Genomic DNA, 19,982 nt, shown 5'->3' on the forward strand with positions numbered 1-19,982 from the left:
GAAAAATAAAAGGAAAAGACTTTCTTTCTCCATTTCGTCCCCTATTTCCCCCCTTTGTGCCTCCAGGATTGAAGGTGTTAACCCCATCCTCCACCCACTCCATGCTCTCTGGGGCAGCCCCCTCCTCTGTAAGGACCCTGAAAGGCATTTCAGCGTATCAGCAGAAAGGAACTGAGTGGGAGGAGGATCACTGAACGCAGGGGAGCTGGCAGGGTTGACGGGGGTTGGGGCCCTCCTTGCACACATCTCCCACTGGGGGACCAGACCTTCCGGGCTCGGGTAAGGGGAGCCCAAAGCACGCCTACAAAGGCTGAGCGCCCTGGCTTCGCTGCGTCCCAGAGAAGCAGGGCGGGCTGCTTCTCGCGGCTCTGGCGGGCCTCTGGCCAAGGCTGGCTGGAGGTGGGGGTGGGCGAGGAGGGGCGCTGAAGTCACGTGCCCGCGCTGGGGCCGCAATAAATGCTCTGGAGCGCGAGGGAGCGACGAAAGCGCTCGGCGCCTGGTTCTGCGCGCACCGGCTGCACCCAGCAAGAGCAAGAGGTCGCCTCCAGCCTCCGCCGCCGAGCCTTGCTCGTGTCCCCGCCGGTCGCTCCTGCAGATAATGCTCAGAGACTCTGGGGCGCCCACCCTGGCAAACTAACGAAGCAGCTCCCTTGTCACCCCAACTGCAGGTCTAATTTTGGACGCTTTGCCTACCACTTCTTCCAGGTTGAGGGAGCCGAAGAGGCGGAGGCTCGCGTATTCCTGCAGTCAGAGCCCACGTCGCCCCCCGGACGCGCGGTGCTCGGCCCCTTCCCGAGCGGGGCTCTCGGTCTGCGGTTCGGTGTGAAGGCTCTGGGTGGCTGCAGAGGCCGGCCGTCCGGTTTGGCTCAGCTCTGCCAGGAAACTTCACACTGGAGAGGTAAGGGCGATTCTAAAACGCATCGCTGGGTCGTCAAGCTGCCACCCTTTCCTATCTCCCTTTTCCTTCTTAAACTGCACTTAAAAAAAAAAAAAAAAAAGCCTACTGGTACAGAGTGGTTAGGCTCGAGGGGTGGGTGGGCTACTCGGAAAGCAGCGACGATAGAGAATAGCGGGAGCTCCAGTTCTTGTAAGTGACTTTGTTGGTTTCACCTCCTTTCTCTGTCGCGCGCTTTCCATTTGAATTCAGAGAACAGTGTGTGCCTTCACACTTGAGACGAAAAGCTCTCAAGTTGCCGGGGAGCTGCTGACTTCTTCGGGTGCAGGCCATAGATTAGTCACAAACTTTCCAGGAAATACTGAGTTCTTGACCTGAGCCTGAATAAGAAGAAACTTACCCGAGGGACCCAAACCGTTCATTTGCAGTAGTTCACGGGGCCCCCTAGATGTACTCTTGGATGCATATATGAATAGCCTTTTGTATTTCTTTGAAACATTCACTCTCAATTTTAGAATGCTGTGGACGTTTTGAGTGTCTGTGCAACAGAGATGGGCCACTGGAATAATTCCAAATAAAATATTAACACCTTAAAACTCTTCACAGAGAAACATGAACCTCTAGATTGAAATCAAACATTCTAGGTAGATATAACATCTTTTGCAGAATATGTGTAATGTATAGCCACTTACAGTCTTGCAATTCACATAGTATTTTCAAACTTTGACTCTTCTAGGCTACTTTTGCCTTTTACTTTTGGCCTCAGGGGTATTATCTTGGATAATACAGTTTTCTATTTTGTGGAAACTGCATTGTGAAAAGTCCTCTGGAAGAAAAAAAATGGGTTGGAGATAAGTTATTTCAAAATGTGGGTGTCCATTTTCTGTTGTTAGATAGATCAAACTGACACACTTCCTTTGTAACTATTGTTTTGCTCGTGTTATTAGAAAATTCATATCTGCCGGTATTTTCATCTTAATCACATGACATGTCGTTATAGCCAAAAGGAGTGGAAGAGCCTGTCTTGGAGATTTTCCTGGGGAAATCCTGAGGTCATTCATTATGAAGTGTACCGCGCGGGAGTGGCTCAGAGTAACCACAGTGCTATTCATGGCTAGAGCAATTCCAGCCATGGTGGTTCCTAATGCCACTTTATTGGAGAAACTTTTGGAAAAGTACATGGATGAGGATGGTGAGTGGTGGACAGCCAAACAACGAGGGAAAAGGGCCATCACAGACAATGACATGCAGAGTATTTTGGACCTTCATAATAAATTACGAAGTCAGGTGTATCCAACAGCTTCTAATATGGAGTATATGGTAAGGACATTTTTCAAGTGGTATGTACGAAAGAAATGTTGATTCATGCTTTCAGTCAGCAGTCCTGATGCTGTTCTTTACTCTTTAATCATTTGTTTTATATGAAGATTTTATATGTTTTAAGAAAAGATTTTCTTTGAGGGTATTTTCCTCTACGTATTCATTTATTAATAATGTTCCTCTTGTTTCTAAGAGCTCTTGACATTTCAGAGTAGGACTAAATGCCTTTAGATGCAATGTTCCTACTAAGTGCTGTAAATTCTACTCTTACCAGGAAGGTTAATATAGTGAAAATGGAAAACAGCTGGTATATTTGCTGTTAATTGACTTAACTGAAAATTTACTTTCTAATTCCTGATAGAACCTTTTTATGAATGGTGGATCTGAAAATGGACTAATAATTGGAAGAAAGTTTCTGGATTGCTGGTATATATAGTTTCTAATGGGTCTTTGTTTCTTATAAACATGTAAATGACATTGTAAAAGATACATTTTTATGGTTGCTTTATGTTAAACAGTGCTTTGGCAATGGCTTTTTTCTCCCCTTGGATTTATTATTTGTGAACTTGAAGCATGAAAATAAGCCTGGGCAAAGGATTAATTTAAAATATACAACTTATCCTTAACAACCTTATGTTTACTCTGAGTAAATTTGTAACTTTAAGGGACAGAATTACTTCTTTAAGACTACTAGCATGTAACTTATGAGTATACTGCCATTTCATACCTTAAACATTTAGAAAACTTCAAAAATCAGTTATTATATTCCTTCCATGAATGAGGAATGCACTAGCAAAGCCTGATAACAAATAGTTGTTGGTGATGGCAAAACTTACTTAACAAACGTTGGAAATGGCATTTTCATTGCAGTTAATTTTCATACATTAGTTTTTTTCTGCATTTACCTTAGTTTTGGTGGATATTCTTTATTTGGATAATTTTCATGAAGCATGGAAGTTCTGAGTTCCTATTGCCCATTATAAAGTATGGCATTACACTATTTTAACTTTTGCCAGAAAAAAATTATTTTACCCTAAAGAAAGTAGGTGGCACTCAAGAGAACTAATCAGGGATTAAAAATTGAGACTCAGGAATGAGGCTGTCTGGATTAAACTTCTGGCACTGACACCCTCTAGCTATGTGACATTGGGCATTTGCTAATTTCTCTCTACTTCAATTTCCTGGTGTCTAGCATTATATATTCACCTCAAAGGATTATTGTGAAGATAAAAGGAGATAACCTGGACACAGTTTAGCTCATTATCAAACATACTTCAAGATCTCAGTAAATGTTACCAAGACATGTATAACTAACTTTATGTTTCCTTATATGGTTTAAATATAATATCTAAGGAAATTGCCAGCTCTTCTCACAATACTGTGCAGGACATGACATCTGTCATGTCTCATATTTCTGCTTCTTGTATAGTGTTTGTCTCAAGTGAAAAATTCTATGACTTCTTCATCCGTGAGACTTCAAACAGAGTGGCCAGTTCTGGAGCCTTTCCAACTAGGCTAGTGAATGCTTATTCCATGTGAATAGGTATTCAGCTGCTTTTTACTTAAGGAAGAACTTGGGAGTTCAAACCCACAAAATGCAATCTGAGAATATTTGTGTGTGTTTTAAGTGATATGGAAATCATGGAAGAACAGTTCTGTGTTGTTCTCATGTCTGGCTTCCAAAAAAAATAATAATAATAATAACTGCCTATTGTATGATATCTGGTCTTGGATGTTTATATGAGTTTCTTTTTAGTTTCACTGGTTTCAGTCTGTCCTTGAAATGTAGATTCAGAAACTAGCCAGGGTTTATTTTGTGTTGCCCTTAGATACTATTAGCACTGGAACTGTGTCTTGGCCATTAACTGATCTGCAGAGAAGTGCATTGCCCAACTGTAATACACATTTTCTAGAGTACACATTTAAGGTGAAGTCTAAAATACTATTTTATTTGAAATACTGTTGATTTAGGCATTTTATAACAATGTAAATGAGATGTAGATCATTCTTATGAAAATCCAATTTATTCAAATCATTATTTAAAATGTATTTATTCTGAGAAATTTATTCTCAGATTTATTTATTTTATTTATTTTATTTATTTTATTAATACATTTATTAAAATGTATTTATTCTGAGAACCTTTAAACTGGCTAAAGGGCTATTTCCTGTAAAATCTGCAATGTCCTATGATAAGTACTACTGGTTTTGGCCCCTTATACCCTATGTGTCTGTCATTTCATGTTAAATGTTTGAATAGCCAGTTACCTTATTTATACTTGGTGCATATTTTAGTTAACTCTTTGTCCTTAAACCTATGGGAGCCAGGCCGTGTCCAGACATTATTAATGTTACATTTCTACCCCTACTCTTTTACTCATTTAACTTTTAGGTTTAAAAATTGAGTCTGGGCTGGATGCAGTGGTTCACGCCTGTAATTCCAACACTTGAGGACAGAGGTGGGAGGATCACCTGAGGTCAGGAGTTCTAGACCAGCCTGGCCAACATGGTGAAACCCCATCTCTACTAAAAATACAAAAAATTAGCCAAGCATGGTGGCATGCACCTGTAATTCCAGCTACTTGAGAGGTTGAGGCACCGGAAACGCTTGAACCCGGGAGGGGAACATTGTAGTGAGCTGAGATCACGCCACCGCACTCCAGCCTGGGTGACAGAGTGAGACAGTGCCTTAAAACAAACAAGCAAGCAAACAAACAAACAAAAAACTTGAGTCTGGAAAGTTTATTTTCTTTTAAAGAGCTTTAGGTGTTGATTGAGAATAAAGAAATAGACTCATTTGGAAATTTGCTTGTAAGCAAGGACAAAGAATTCTTTGTTCATGTCTGTGAGTAATGCCAGAGGAGCACAGAACAAATGGAACATTTCTAATTTTGAGTGCTAATCAGTGAATGAGATGAGGTATATATTGTTTCTGAAGGTGGTCAGAAACGTGAATCGTAGGAAAGAGTTGGGGGTATATGTCAATTAGAGGAAGAGGAAGAGAAAAATGCAGGGTGGCAGGAATTGGCAGGCTGGTTGTAGGGAACTGGAAGCAGATTAAGTTCATGGAAGCAGATTAGTTGATGAAAGCACAGACCTTGTGGCAGAGTCAGGATGGGGAGAAATAAGTTATTGGTGATAGAAACCAGTAATCCTAAGGAAGGAGATTACCTACATTTAATTTGGGGTAAATGGAGAAACTGGAACTTTTAGGTCATTCAGTGATACTGTTGCTGAAGTGGCAGTGGGTTTTGGAGGAAAAAGTATTGGCTTTGGACCTAGATTTCAGCAGGTTCACATTTTGCTTCTGCTGCTTATTGGCACGTGAACCCTGATAGTCAGCAAGCATTCTAGGCGTTGTTCTTCTCATTGGCAAAATAAATGAAAGAATATAAACCTTATATGTTTATTGGCCATTTTTATGTTTTGCTTTTTTTTTTTTTGGAAAAATGTCTGTTCATGTCCTTTGCACACTTTTTAGTGGGGTTGTTTTTTTCTCATTGAGTTGAGTTCCTTATAGATTCCAGATACCAGTCCTTTGTCAGATGCATAGTTTACAAATATTCTCTTCCATTCTATAGGTTGTCTGTTTACTCTGTGGTTATTTCTTGCTGCGCAGAAGCTTTTTACTTTAAGCACCATTGGTCTATTTTTGTTAGTTGCATTTGCTTTTGAGGTGTTTGTCATAAATTATTTGCCTAGGCCAATGTCTAGAAGAGTTTTCCCTGGGTTTTCTTGTATAGTTTTTATAGTTTCAGGTCTTACATGTAAATACTAATTCATAAATCATACAATATCACTCAGCCATAAAAAAGAATGAAATCATGTCTTTTGCAGCAATGTGAATGGGACTGGAGATCATTATCTTAAGTGAAATAACTCAGAAACAGAAAGTCAAATCCCGTATGTTCTCACTTACATGTGGGAGTTTAAATACTATGTGCACATGGATATAGGAAGTGAATTAATAAACGCTGGAGACTTGGAAAGGTAGCAAGGGTGGCAAGAGATGAGAAATTATGTAATGTGTATGTTACATTATGTAATATATGTAATCATGTAATGTGTATATTGTACACTATTTGGGTGGTAGTTACACTAAAAGTGCAGACTTCATCACTACACAATATATCAATGTAACAAAACTGCACTTACACTCCTTAAGTCTATTAAAAAAAAAAGAATACAAACCTGACAGGTTGTAATGAGATAAGACACTTGCTACTGTGGAACAGCTTTGCTTTCTTCAAGCATTTGCATTATGTGTTTTAAGACTGCATTGCTTGGTTCTTCCATGTCCCCATGCTCTTGTTTCCTACACATCTCTGAAAAGTTTGTTTCCCAAGTTTTCACTTCTGTCCTTTTCCCTTTCTACAGGGACTTCTGTACTCCTTTGACTTTAAATATACTGTATTTGTGGCTCCATATTCTGTATCTCCAGCTGACAGCGCTCTCTTTGAGCTTCATTTGAGCTTCATTTTTGTATTTCCTACTGCCTATTGGACCATCTCCATGTAATATTATTACACAGACATAATACTGCACACTGCAAGTGTCAAAAAACAAACAAACAAAAAAAAAAAAACAAAAAAAAACCTGCCTTATCCTTTTCCTCCACCCTCACCTGCCAGCCTCTTTGTTGATGATGAATATCACTAACATCTTCTCAGTACTTTCTAAGAAACATACAAAAAAAAAAAAAAATACCCAGAAAATTGGTCACATTCTTAACTTTTTACCACACATTTCCATATGTCATGCACACACAAACATCAATACACCATTACTTGCCAAATTGTGTAGATTCTGTCTCAAATGTCTTTTGAATCCCTCTCTTCTATTTCATTCTAATCTTTGCTCTTTTCATACCTACACTGGTACCACAGCTTCCCACCCAGCAGACTATACCAGTCTGTTCTGTTCCTCCTTTCTTTTTTTTTTTTTTTGAGACTAAATCTCGCTCTGTCTGCCAGACTGAAGGGCAGTGGCACAATCTCAGCTCAGTGCAACCTCCGCCTCCAAAGTGTAAGCGATTCTCCTGCTTCAGCCTCCCAGGTAGCTAAGATTACAGGTGCACATCACCATTCCCACCTAATTTTTATATTTTTAATAGAGATGGAGTTTCACCACATTGGGCAGGCTGGTTTCAAACTCCTAGTCAGAAGTGATCTGCCCACCTTAGCCTCCAACAGTGCTGGCATTACAGGCATGAGCCACCATGCCAGTCTTTGTACCTACTTTATTTCTAATTTAGCTCACTGTCCTCACCATTGGTAAAGGTGACTTTTCCCTCAAACCAGTCTGTGCTGGTTGCTTAGTTGCACAACAGTTCTGTTGACTTCTGGCTGCTCACAATTTAAAGCCCACCATGATTAGCTTATAAACGGAAGCATGTTATGCAATCTGCCCCAGAGTGGTCAACTCCCTTCTGTTTATTTGAACCTGTGTTCCCATTTAATTACTCAGTGTTCTTGAAGATGGGCATACCTCCTCATGCCCTCGTGCTGGGCTGGAGTGCAGTGGCACTGTCTTGGCTTATTGCATGTCTGCCTCCCAGGCTCAAGAGATTCTCCTGCCTCAGCCTCCCGGGTAGCTGGGATTGCGGGCGTGTGTCACTTCGCCTGGCTAATTTTTGTATTTTTAGTAAAGATGGGGCTTCACTATGTTGGCTAGGCTGGTCTCGAACTCGTGACCTCAGGTGATCCACCCGCCTCAACTTCCCAAAATGCTGGACAGGTGTGAACCACCGGGCGCGACCATAAACTCTTACTTTTCCCTCAAAACAGCTTAAACTTTGTCTTTCCTATAAAGCTCCCTCTGGTCTCGCCATTCCACTGCTGCATTCCTATTTATTTAAGCCTATTTATAGTATTAAAGCCTATTTTTTTTTGCAGTGAAATATCATACTTGTTTTCCTTTCTAAGACTGAATTACTAGAAGGATAAGTATCATACATTATTTATCCTTGTAACTAAGCTTGGTGGATAGAAGGGCTACTCAGTAAACATTTGTTGATAGAATATTGTTGCTCAATAAATACTTGTTGAATGAGGGGATGGATGGATGAATAGGTAAGATTATATGAAACAAATATGGAGGACAGGTAAGACAGAGAAATTAAAATAATAAAAGTTCTGGAAGGTAGAATATCACCAAAACCAGAGATATCGATGTGGGAAATTGGAAACACTTGAGAAAAAGGTATAAATGCTTCAAATAATTCAGGATTTTTTCTCTAGTTTTTCAAATTTTCATGAGCTGCTAAAAATTGTTGTATAACACAGAGCTACTAAACTGTTAGTAAATGTGTTGAAATGTTGTGGAATTTAAATAATAAAACAGGTTAATGAGTCTTTACCCCTTATTGCATATTTTTAACATAGTCTGTAAAATATTATAGATGAAGTTCGAAATAGTTTGTTACTATACAAAGTGTACCTAAATGTAGAATGTACTTTAGCAACCAGGGAGGGCAGGTGACCTAAAAAGGACACATGGGTCAACTATGTAAACTGTTTCTTGCTGTTATTGCTGTTTCCCTGTTTTTTGAGAAGTGTTGGCAGACACTCTGCTGGGGAGTTGATTGCTATGCATGCCTCCTCTCCCCTCATGTATTGGAGAGGCTATGGGCAGAACCTTCACATGAATGACACTTTTCTAACTGTAAAATGAAACACATCTGAATACCTCTCCTTTCGCTAGTGAACCAGAACCCAAGGGCCAAATAACTGGTGGTACTTTCAGTCCTGGGTGTATGTTGATGCAAACAATGTCTTGGTTTCAATTGGTTACTTATGTTCTTTCTAAGGCCATGCTTAAAATTAGAAATTATGTTTTGGTTTTTTCCTTCTGTGCTTCAGTACAGAAGATAACTCCAGAAACTGGACATGAGACAACCTAGTTTGTTGAACAGGGTAATGCTAATCTGGAATATGCAAAAGTGATCTTTAGCTTGTGAATTGCTTCATTTACTCTCATAAATTCACATTTTCTAACATATTTGCTATCAGCGATATATGTCCAGAACAAATGTAGATTAAGAAATGATGGCTTTATGACTTACTTACTCATAGCTTGTGTCCTAATCTTGGTACAAGTGCCAGGAATTCATTGCAATAAATATTTTATTGCAATTAAGATTTAATGGCAATTAAGGTTACTGCAATTCTTGAATCCTAAAATAATAGTTTTCTCTCTGTATAGTGTTGCTTGACTGGTCATTTTCAAAATGAAATATTTTATATCTTTGACATATGGTATCTACATACACCTAAAGGTATATGAAATTTCTGTTTATTTAAAGAATATCATTATTACTTAAAATTACTAAAGTTCCCTTATTCTGAATTTAAAATAGCTTATTTAATTTTCCTAAAGTGTTTTGCTTTAATAGTAATATTGAGATACAATAAAGTTGTTTTAAGTATCATTTTCTACAGAATTTTAAAGTTTACAAAACCTTATTTTGAATATTTTTAAGACTTCGAACTTTAAAGTGAGTGTATTTTCTTTTGAAGATTGCACCATAGATGACAATACCTATAGAAAGAAAAGTGACATTACAACCCAGTTCTATTCTCCCTTAAATATTAGCAACATATCTATGGGTTTAGAAAGACAAGAGAAGAAAAGTAGTTCCAATAGGAGAATGGAACATCCAGAGCCTGAGATATACCACAACATTTTGGAATTGTACTTTTATTCATTCCTTTATTCAGCAAGTATTGGGAGTTTACTAAATCCCAGGCACTATCTAGGGTCCTAGTATAAACAGAACAAATGTTCTTCCTTGCATGGAATAGATGCGAGTCTCCAGACAGCCAGGGTGCCCATGTGGCAGACAGAGGGAGTATGAGGAGTGTGGTAGGAGATGAGGTTACAGATTTAACTGGGGAAGAGATGCAGATCATCGTAAAAACTCTTTCTTTTAGCTGAATGATAAGAAGCCATTTGAGGCATTTCGACATATGAATAGCATGACCTTCCTTACATTTAATCAGAATCATTCTGGCTTTGTTGAGAACATAGTTTAGGCAGTGCGAAGAGGAGCACAGCTGTGAAAAGGAAGACAAGGCAATTGCAGTAATCGTACAATAGTTGATGGTGGCTAGGAGTGGGGTGACAGCCATGAAGGTAGTAAGAAATGGAAAGAGTATGAATATAAATCCCTATGTGATCATAAAATTAATCTTGGAAAATTCAAGGAGGCCTTGTTGCAAGATGAATGAAATTGACTTGGCTGGCCAGCCAGCCAGTAGGCTGGGATTTCCTGCATTTGATGCAAGATCTAAATCCATCCAAGCCTTGGCTGCCGTGTTTTGAAAACTGATGGCAGTTTCCCCTCTGGTTTGAATATCAGTGGAGAAGATTCTGGATCCTTCAGCTTGCAAGGACTTCTGGAATGGTTGCAGAGATTCCAGAAATCACTGGTTACCCATTTTACCCACACAATTTCAAGAGATTAGAGGAGGCAGAACCCAACCTCTGCCTCCTCCCTTCCTGGAATAGATACACCTGCTGTTTCCTCACCTAGTCTGCCTTCCCTCTCAAAACTCAGTCTCCTTCCTCCCTCCATAAAAACAGAAGATGAGAACTTTTGCATGAGAAGTAGAACAGGAAATTGTCTAGTTTCTGCCCAGCAATCACTATTAATTGCACTATCATGGGAATGTCTTTGGGATTTTATTTCATTTTGGCAGACTGATTTGGCATATGGGGTATAGCTATACAGTTTGTGCCATTAGATCTTGGAAGCATTGTAGTTGTTATTTTTTCTAAGATGGGGAAGAATATGGATAGACCAGTTTTAGGTAGAGAAAGTTGGGGCTCAGTTTGAGACATATTCAAATTGAGATTTAGCTTAGATATCCAAATGAATGTGTCAAGTATGCCATTAGATACAAAACAGTTAATATATGGAGGCCAATCTTGAACATGAAATTAGGACTCACCATCATTTAGATGGTATTTAAACTCATGAGGAGAAATGAGATCGTCAAGGGAATGAGTATAGATACAGATGTTCAAGACATGAGTTCTTGACACACTTTAAAGTGTAGAGGTAGGGAAGATGAGAAGGAAAAACACAAAGAAAATTGAGAATTAGGAAGAAAACCAGAAGAACATGATGACCTGGAATTAAAATGAAGAAACACAGAAAGGGTGATCAGCTCTGTCAAATGCTGCTTATAAAGCTCAAGTAAAATGCAGATATGACAATTTTACAACATATTTGACAATATAGAGGCTAGTGAAATCTGATAATACAGTTTGGATGAAGTCATAGTGGTTCAAGACTGGTTCAAGAATGGGATCAGAAATATTATTCATTACTTATTTATCAAACATGCAATATCTCCTATGGGTCAGGTGGTACCCACAGTCTTTTGTTTTGAGTCAGGGTCTCTGTCCCCTAGGCTGGAGTGCAGTGGCACAATCACAGCACACTGCAGCCTTGACCTCCAGGGCTCAAGCCATCCTTCCACTTCAGCCTCCTGAGTAGCTGAGACTACAGCAATGTATCACCAGGCCCAGCTAATACACAATCTTAACTCTCTTCCAGCCTAAAGTTTTCAACTTAGTTTTAGAATAGATAATTCAATCTGGGAACGTATCTCAAATTTTATGACAATAAATAGGAAAATGTAATTTATTTGCATAATTTTTGCACTTTACTGAATGCCTTTATTTAACTACGGAAATATAATAATCATATAGTCACACTTAAGAGTTACATTTAGTTCAGGAAAATTCTCTCTTTGCTATTGTTCAGGCTATGTTCTGTCTCACATATTCCTTACAGGAATTTATACACCAAATCATTGCACATGGCTTTAAAATTTAAATTCTCATATTTTAATGATTTTACTAACTCAAAGCCAAGTCTTTATAAAAATGGCTATGGGTCATTGCTTTATTTATATATGCATAAATATACATATGTTATATTTATACACGCACATACATCATGGAGGATGTTTATACATGTATGCATATATAATACATGTATAGGTATGATATTTAGTTTACAGGAAGAAAAATGTGAAAATTCAAGTGGTAATGAATTATCTGGTGAAGATATTACAGTATTTATGTCTAACCATGTTCTTATTTTCCTAAATATTTGTTGCCTTCATAATTTTAAAAAGCTACTTGTAAGGCTTTTATAATTGATTAAAGTGATTTATTATTATTGATAAATTTACGTTTAAAAAGGCATTTAAATCAACAAATATTGATTGAGCACTTATGTGACAGACACCTTTTTTTTTTTTTTTTTTTTTTTTTTTGAGACGGAGTCTCGCTCTATCGCCCAGGCTGGAGTGCAGTGGCCGGATCTCAGCTCACTGCAAGCTCCGCCTCCCGGGTTTACGCCATTCTCCTGCCTCAGCCTCCCGAATAGCTGGGACTACAGGCGTCCGCCACCTCGCCCGGCTAGTTTTTTGTATTTTTTAGTAGAGACGGGGTTTCACCGTGTTCGCCAGGATGGTCTCGATCTCCTGACCTCGTGATCCGCCCGTCTCGGCCTCCCAAAGTGCTGGGATTACAGGCTTGAGCCACCGCGCCTGGCCTGACAGACGCTGTTCTTAATGCTGAGGAATGCATTAGTTTATAAAGCGTTTGACAAGTTAATGAAAATAAGCAGAGTGAGGTGATAGAGAATGAGGGAGGTGGAGCTAATCCTATTGGGTAGTTGGAGAAGGCGTTTCTGAATTGGTGAATTACAAGGAGTCAGCTAAGGAAAGATACAGAGACCCATCATTCTAGCCAGGAGAAATACTAGGCACAAAGTCTTCAAGTCAGGAATAAGGTTGGAATTTAACAAAGAAGGACTATGGGACTGAATTTTATTCCATAACAGGGTAAGTATTAGAAAATAAGGTAGACATAAAAGCATGGGTCAGAATCTTTTTTTTTTTTTTTTTCTTTTGAGACAGAGACTTGCTCTGTCACCCAGGCTGTAGTGCAGTGGCACAGTCATGACTCACTGCAGCATCAAACTCCTGGGCCCAAGCAGTCCTCCACCTCAGCCTCCTCAGTAGCTGAGACTACGGGCACATACCACCACACCCAGCTAATTTTTAAATTTTTTGTAGAGATTGGTCTTGCTGTGTTTCCCAGGCTGGTCTTGAACTCCTGAGCTCAAGTCATCTTCCTGCCTTGGCCTCCTGAAGTGCAGGGATTATAGCGAGAGCCACTGTGCCTGGCCCCAGAATCCTTTTTGGCCTTTTAGGTGAACAAAAATTTCTGTTTTATTTTGAATTTTTTTTTTTGTTGTTGTTGTTGTTTTGAGATGGAGCCAGCACGGTGGTTCATGCCTGTAATCCCAGCACTTTGGTTGCTGAGGTGGGTGGATCATCTGAGGTCAGGAGTTCAAGACCAGTCAGACCAACATGGTGAAATGCCATCTCTATTAAAAATAGAAAAATTAGCCAGCTGTGATGATGCATGCCTGTAGTCTCAGCTACTTGGAAGGCTGAGGCAGGAGAATCGCTTGAACCTGGGAGATGGAGATTTTAGTGAGCCGAGATCGTTCCACTGCACTCCAGCCTGGGTGACAGAGAGACTTCATCTCAAAAAAAAAAAAAAAAAAAAAAAAGTAAAGTTCAGAGATTTAATAGCAGCGAAGAAGTTTACTATATTATTTCAAGGTATTGACAAGAATCAGAGATTTAAAGTAATAATTTCTTCTCTGATTTGCCATTGGTCACACCACTCTATCCAGCCACTTTACGTGGTGTCACCTGCTTGCCCTTTGGAGACATTTGACTAGGCAACATCTGGAGATTAGAAAGAGATAATCAAAGACATGTTAGTAATGGGTTAATTTTTTAAGTACTCAGATATTAGATAATATGGATCTAGTACAGAAACATACCAGATAGCTTGTTTGGGGTTCATATTGCAATTGAATGCTAAATACATGTGTACAGGAATCTAAATTATGAAAATTATGGAACTGTTGACCCAAATACGTTACTTGGATTACCGGGTTATTAAACTGGCTAAAAATAAGAAGCTGAAACTGATCTGGCGAAGCTTACTTTTTTCTTCTTTTGACTTGTTAACAGAATCAGTAAGGTGTGATTAAGTCTACTACTTACACATACATGCTTATCGGGAAAAAGACAGCAGATTTTCTATAATGGCAGCTCATAAAACTCAAAGACAAACATTTGAAAAAGGACACAGTCTATTTAGTAAGACATGCGTGCTTTATATTTTAAGTTTTAAGCCAAAACATGTTTTGAAAATAGCAGAATATTAAAGATAGAAAGCATATTTTTGTCATGGCAAAGCAAGTAGGTATGATTTCTGGGGGTAGAAATAAGGGGTGCTTTTGTCTAATAGTACTCAAACTTTAATATGCGTATGAATCCCCTGAGAATCTTGTTAAAATATATATTTCGATTCAATAGGTCTGGGAACCCCAATATTCTGCATTTCTAACAAACCGCCGGGTGATGTGGTGGCTGCTGTTCTAGCAACCTCATTTTAAGTAGAAGGCTTTTCCTTCCTGGAGGAAGTGAGGTTTAAATTGGGACATGAATAATTGTAAAATACAGGTTCTTTATTTTCTCCCTCCTCAACTATCACATCCTCCTCCCTTTTTTTTATGTAAGGTAGTGACTGTAACTGTTAAGGCAGGAAAATGGAATTTCTTTTTCTTTTTTTTTTTTTTTACAAAGTACTTATAATGCATAATGTTGGAGAAGTTTGAACAATAAGATTCTCTCCTCTAAGGCCTAATGTTGAAGTCAGTCTAATTGGAGGAGAAATGGGAAATGAATCTCAAAGTTAGTTAATGGCACAATTCTGCTGGATAGTGAAAAGTGAAATACAGCCACTGATAGAATAAACCTTAAAGGCCATATGAGTAAGAAGGGAGGAAGTAGAATTTCAGTTGGGTAAGTATGAGGGGTTGGAGGGCAGCCACTAGATAAAAGGATAATGAGCTATTAGGCAAGACCAGGAGTGAACATGGGACTTAGTGTTTCTAGAATGTCCCCTGTATGTTGTTGCAAGTCAAACAATACAAAGTAACCACCAAAATGCTGGACGATCTGGTAAAGGGGCTGCTGGTAATAAAACATAAAACTATATCTTATACTTGCTCAAGACTTGTTAAATCCATATCTGAAATAATGAATGAGATCAGATGTTGTCCAGAGAAGGAAAATCAAAATGAAAAAAAGTGTTGAGGGAGGGGCAGCTCTTGAATGAAGATGGAATAAGAACATGGGAACTCCTGTGTGGAAAGAAAAGGCCAAGAGGTCTGCTAAATCAAGGGTACTGTGAATAAGTGAGTACAACCTGAACAAATACAAAGCAGTGCTATTTCACATGAACATCTACCATGTTATTCCATATGCCTTGAGATTTTTGATGCTGAACAGATCTTGCCAAGCCTGCTCCCCTTTGCAGATGGTCAGAATGCCTATCGCCCTCCTTGTTTTCTTTGTAATGAATTTCTACTTCCTTTAAGATTCACTTAGAGCCTAACCTGCTTTTGTCTAAACCCTCCATACAGAATTAGGTGCCTCCCAGACCCAGTTCCCTGGCTTCCATAGCCTCCTTTACATGCCTCTGCTTGCAGTGTTTACATCCTTGTCTCTTTCTCTAGCCTCACATTCCTTTGTAGGAAGGGACTGTGCCATGGTAATCTTTGCATTCCCCAGTTGTGTGGCTGACACATGCCTTAAGCTCAGTTTGTGTTAGCCGGAAGGAAAACAAAATGGGATGAATGAAAAAAATGAAAAGATGACGAGATTTTCAACAACAATTTAAAGTGGACAGAATGAAAAGGATTTAATTCTCTCTTGACAAAATAGTTTTATTAGAAAATTGCAAAAGCATTCTTTTTAGTGAAAGCTTTTCACTAAAATGTTTTACATAATTATATATCATTGCAAGCTTGACGTGATATGTAAATACTGTTTTACATATCCTGATGCACTCTATTGAAAAATATAAAATTATGTAAAACATAATAAAAAATAGTTATGTAAAACAATTTTATATATTTTAAAAATGAATTTAGGCAAAAAATAATTTTATATAAAACAATTTTATATAAAACAAAATTTTATGTTTTTAAGTAGAATAGTTTTTGGCTTAGGGCAAACTCATTCATTTTGGGTTAGTGCAAACTCATTTAGTAAACATGACAGGTGGCTAAATTATCACTGGATTTCAGTGACTTTCTGAGTTGCACTGGGTTTCTGACGTCTCTGTCTCACGATTTGGGGGTGGTCAGAAGCCCTCTGAAGTTCAGAATAGGATCTTCCAGGAGATACAGTGATCAGAATGCCAAAACTCTTGATGAACTGTTTTCAAAATGTAAGTCACAGTATGGTAAGAAGTACAAATTAATATATTTTACACTGCATATAAATCATGAAAAATTTCAGAATAAAGCAGTGACGAGTAAAGCTTCTTAGAAGAGGTATGTTTTGAAATAGTATTTGGTAGAGGTTACCATCATTGTGTGGAAGGGAATATGGTGAGACCCTCATCAGTAAGGGATTGTTGTGAAAATATGCGTCCAGCTGATTCAATGGGGAGGAAATGGCTGTCACAATCTGTGTGAATTGATCTAAGCCTCAATTATGGAGATATTTAGGCTTGGTCAGATTTTCCCAAATGTGGAAACAACCTTATTCTGTCAAGTGTGAATCATGGCAGACTTGAGCAGCATAGCACTGTTCCATTGTCTTATCTGCTTCTTATGATGAAGCATTTTATTTGAGGTAATATGACAGTATTAGTCTGACCTTTTAAAGTGAAACATTTATTACAAATTATTTCCAAACTTTGAGTTTCTTGACCTTTCTTGACCTAAAAAATGTTTTTTATATATAATGTATGTATGTTAGTGTCACCTGAACCTCGGGGTACTTGGAGACTTCAGTTGGAAATGAATCTCAGAAAGATTTCTTTTTAACTAACGTATTAAATTAGCTAATTCTTAAGAATTTGCAGCAAAGCTAGGAGTAACTTACTCCAACCTTTGTTTTGTAATTCATGTTGTCTTAAACATGAATTATAAGATTGTTTACTCTCTCGTTGGAGCTTTAGATAGCAGTGACTATCTTATTTTTAATCATTCAAAATTTTGAATTTTAATTTCTCTCTTACTCATACAAATACCAGTAATGTTCCAAATGTGAAGAGACGGGCTATGTTAATTACAGCAAATCAAACAGATTCTCATAGGAACAGGGGAAGAAGAGAGCATTCATTAAGATCTAGTATGTGTCAGGTAACAGGTTGTTAGGCAGTTTGCTAATCAAAATTCTGTGAAAGATTTTTATTTTCAAATATTTGTTTCTCAACAGGAAACAAATGCCACAATAACTAGGGTTCAACAGTAAAAAATAATAATAATAATAATGAAGGGCCTATATGCAGAGTTGTGGGCAGGATTAAGGTGGGCCATGGGGTGTGGCAGGGTGCCCAGGCTTTTGTGGTCCTGACACAGGCTGGTGAAGACAGGTGCCTGGAAGCAGGGTCGTGTGAGAGGACCCGGTCACCATTGCGGTGAGGCCTAGAGGACTCAGAGGGGCAACACATTCTGAAATTCACCTTCCACCCTCGGAATTCCTGTTTGTGTGTTTTGTTGGTCAAATCTAACCAGAAGCCAGGGGGCAGGAGAGCCTGAGGTAACTCAGTATGTGGAGCTATCTTGTGAAGACATAGAAATTGGCAGTAAGGGGCTGAGCTGACTCTGTGGGGTAAATGAATATTTAGCACCATCTTCTTTCTCAGAGTTTTACATAAGGACTTTTGAAAACCATTCTTTAAAAAATCATCCTTTTAGTCATTGTTTTAATATTGAGGAAAATAATGCTATAGTCATATTCCTGAGGAATGCCTAAAAATCTGATTAAGGATGCTATGGTTCCTAAACCAGCTTTGAGCTTCATGGCATTCATGGAAAACAGGAAACTGTATGTTGTTTGTAGCTCTCACTGCCTGTTTGCAGGCACAGCAATTTATCATTCTTGAGGCAAGAATTATTAGTGAAAACTTATCACAGAATTCTTAATATAGCAATATAGAGACACCGAGCAATGTAACATAGCCGTTTCATTAAAAGTATGTAAATATACATTTGAATGTTTCTTATATTAGTCATCTTTGGTTTAAATTGAAGTTTGGATGTCAAATTGTAGATTTCAGTTTCTATGTCTCCATAAACTTTCTTCTTTCGTCCAAGAAGTTTTTCACTTGTTAGATCTTTTTTTTATTTCATTTTGAAAATTTGGTGTCCCTACATAAATACACAAAAGCAATTATTTTTTATTTACTTTCAAAACCTAAGTTATGGTTATTTTGATATTTGAGTATGAAACATGAACTAATTAATTCATAAGTAGATACTGCAGAGGGATTTTTTAATGAGTTTTCCTATCATGCATTTTATAGACTTGACTTTTAGATCAATCCTGCATCTATATAAAATTTACTGGGTTATGAGTAAACTGAACACAGATGTTTATTCTTATAAAATGGCCTAATGTCTATAGCGCAGACTTAAAGATCAAGAAGTAAAAAATATGTATAGATCAAGACTTAAAGTACCATCAATTATATGAGACATTTGCAATTACTAAAGGATTTTCTTGATAAGCGAGGTAGGTAAGGTATGGTCAAACTTGGGGAGGGGGACCTTGACACTGAGATGAGATGAGCTTAATCAGTAGAAATTCTATAGAAAATGTAAGGATTGTAATTCTGTAGAAAATTAATGGCTTTGCTGTCCCACAAAGACAGTAAGCCCTATGTCATGCATCTGATGTAATGTTCAATATGATATCTGTATATATTGATACAGTGGGTTTAATTGAAATAATCTTGTGAGTATATCTGCATATTACATTTCCATTACAAAAGATATTTTAATTTTAATAAAATATAGAGGAGTTTTCTAAATTGTTAGGGTGGGTGCTATTTTTTTAAGGTTTTAAGCCTTTGTTTTAGATTTTAAGTGAAACACTGCCACACATGCCTCACATCTCTCAATTTGCAGGAGACCCTAATTTGTGCATTGCCTTAAGGTAATGCTTCTTTCTCAGTAGTTGGCAAAGTCACTGTGCCCTGTAACGTAAGTGTTTCCTTTGAAATCTGAGCCTCGTGCATTTTCCCTATAACTACAAAGTCTATTCAGAATGGGTGAAGCACACTTAAAATACCTGAAGTAATTGAATTGTAAGGAATGCAATACAGCTGCTTGCCATAGTGCATTTAATACCAGATGATTTAGTCACAAAAGCATCTCCCACTCTTTCCACACAGATTTATTTACTTATTTATTTCATTGATGTCTGTTTGGGAGAAAATTATGTAGCTTTACAGATGTTATAATGAGTCATTATATTTGGAATTTGAATCTGATGTATTCTGAACTGTCCAATGTGTTATTTTCATAGAATAACGAACCATTGGGATATCTTGGAAGTCAGGTTATTGCTGTAGTTAGGATCACATTGACAACTTACTCTATCAGATTCTTGGATTGTAGTTTCTGATTTAAAAAGGAAAACAAAAGATTCGGGGAGGGATTGAATTAAGATGGATGATTTACAAACCTGTTTTATTTCAGAAGTGGTAGCATAGCAAGAATTATATTTTAAAGCAGTATTTTAAAAGATAATTCTGTATGCCTTTGATTTTCTCAAATCACTTCTGCATTCATGAGCTGCTTGAAAATTCTGGTATTCCTGATAGCTGTGCAAAAAATTATATTTAGAAGTCTGTTTTATTT

At 38.0% G+C, this 19,982-nt stretch overlaps 1 protein-coding gene across 3 annotated transcripts in view; it reads left to right on the forward strand.

Moving 5' to 3' along the window:
* Positions 1-449: 449 nt before the first annotated feature.
* CRISPLD1 (cysteine rich secretory protein LCCL domain containing 1) overlaps positions 450-19,982 on the forward strand; it is a 46,478-nt gene continuing 26,945 nt past the window's right edge. For 2 of the 3 annotated variants that reach the window (XM_017885879.1, XM_017885871.1), the window contains exon 1: positions 15,267-15,518. Coding sequence is in view for 1 of the 3 variants with exons in the window: in XM_017885861.1 (XP_017741350.1) it covers positions 457-898; positions 1,896-2,215 (762 nt within the window). In the remaining 2 variants the exon portion in view is untranslated. Of the gene's footprint in view, positions 899-1,895; positions 2,216-15,266; positions 15,519-19,982 lie in introns of those variants that run through there. The other variant, XM_017885861.1, reaches the window with a different exon arrangement.

The sequence above is a fragment of the Rhinopithecus bieti genome, unplaced genomic scaffold (assembly GCF_001698545.2).
Source record: "Rhinopithecus bieti isolate Rb0 unplaced genomic scaffold, ASM169854v2 scaffold_1380, whole genome shotgun sequence".
Taxonomy (NCBI): Eukaryota; Metazoa; Chordata; class Mammalia; order Primates; family Cercopithecidae; genus Rhinopithecus; species Rhinopithecus bieti.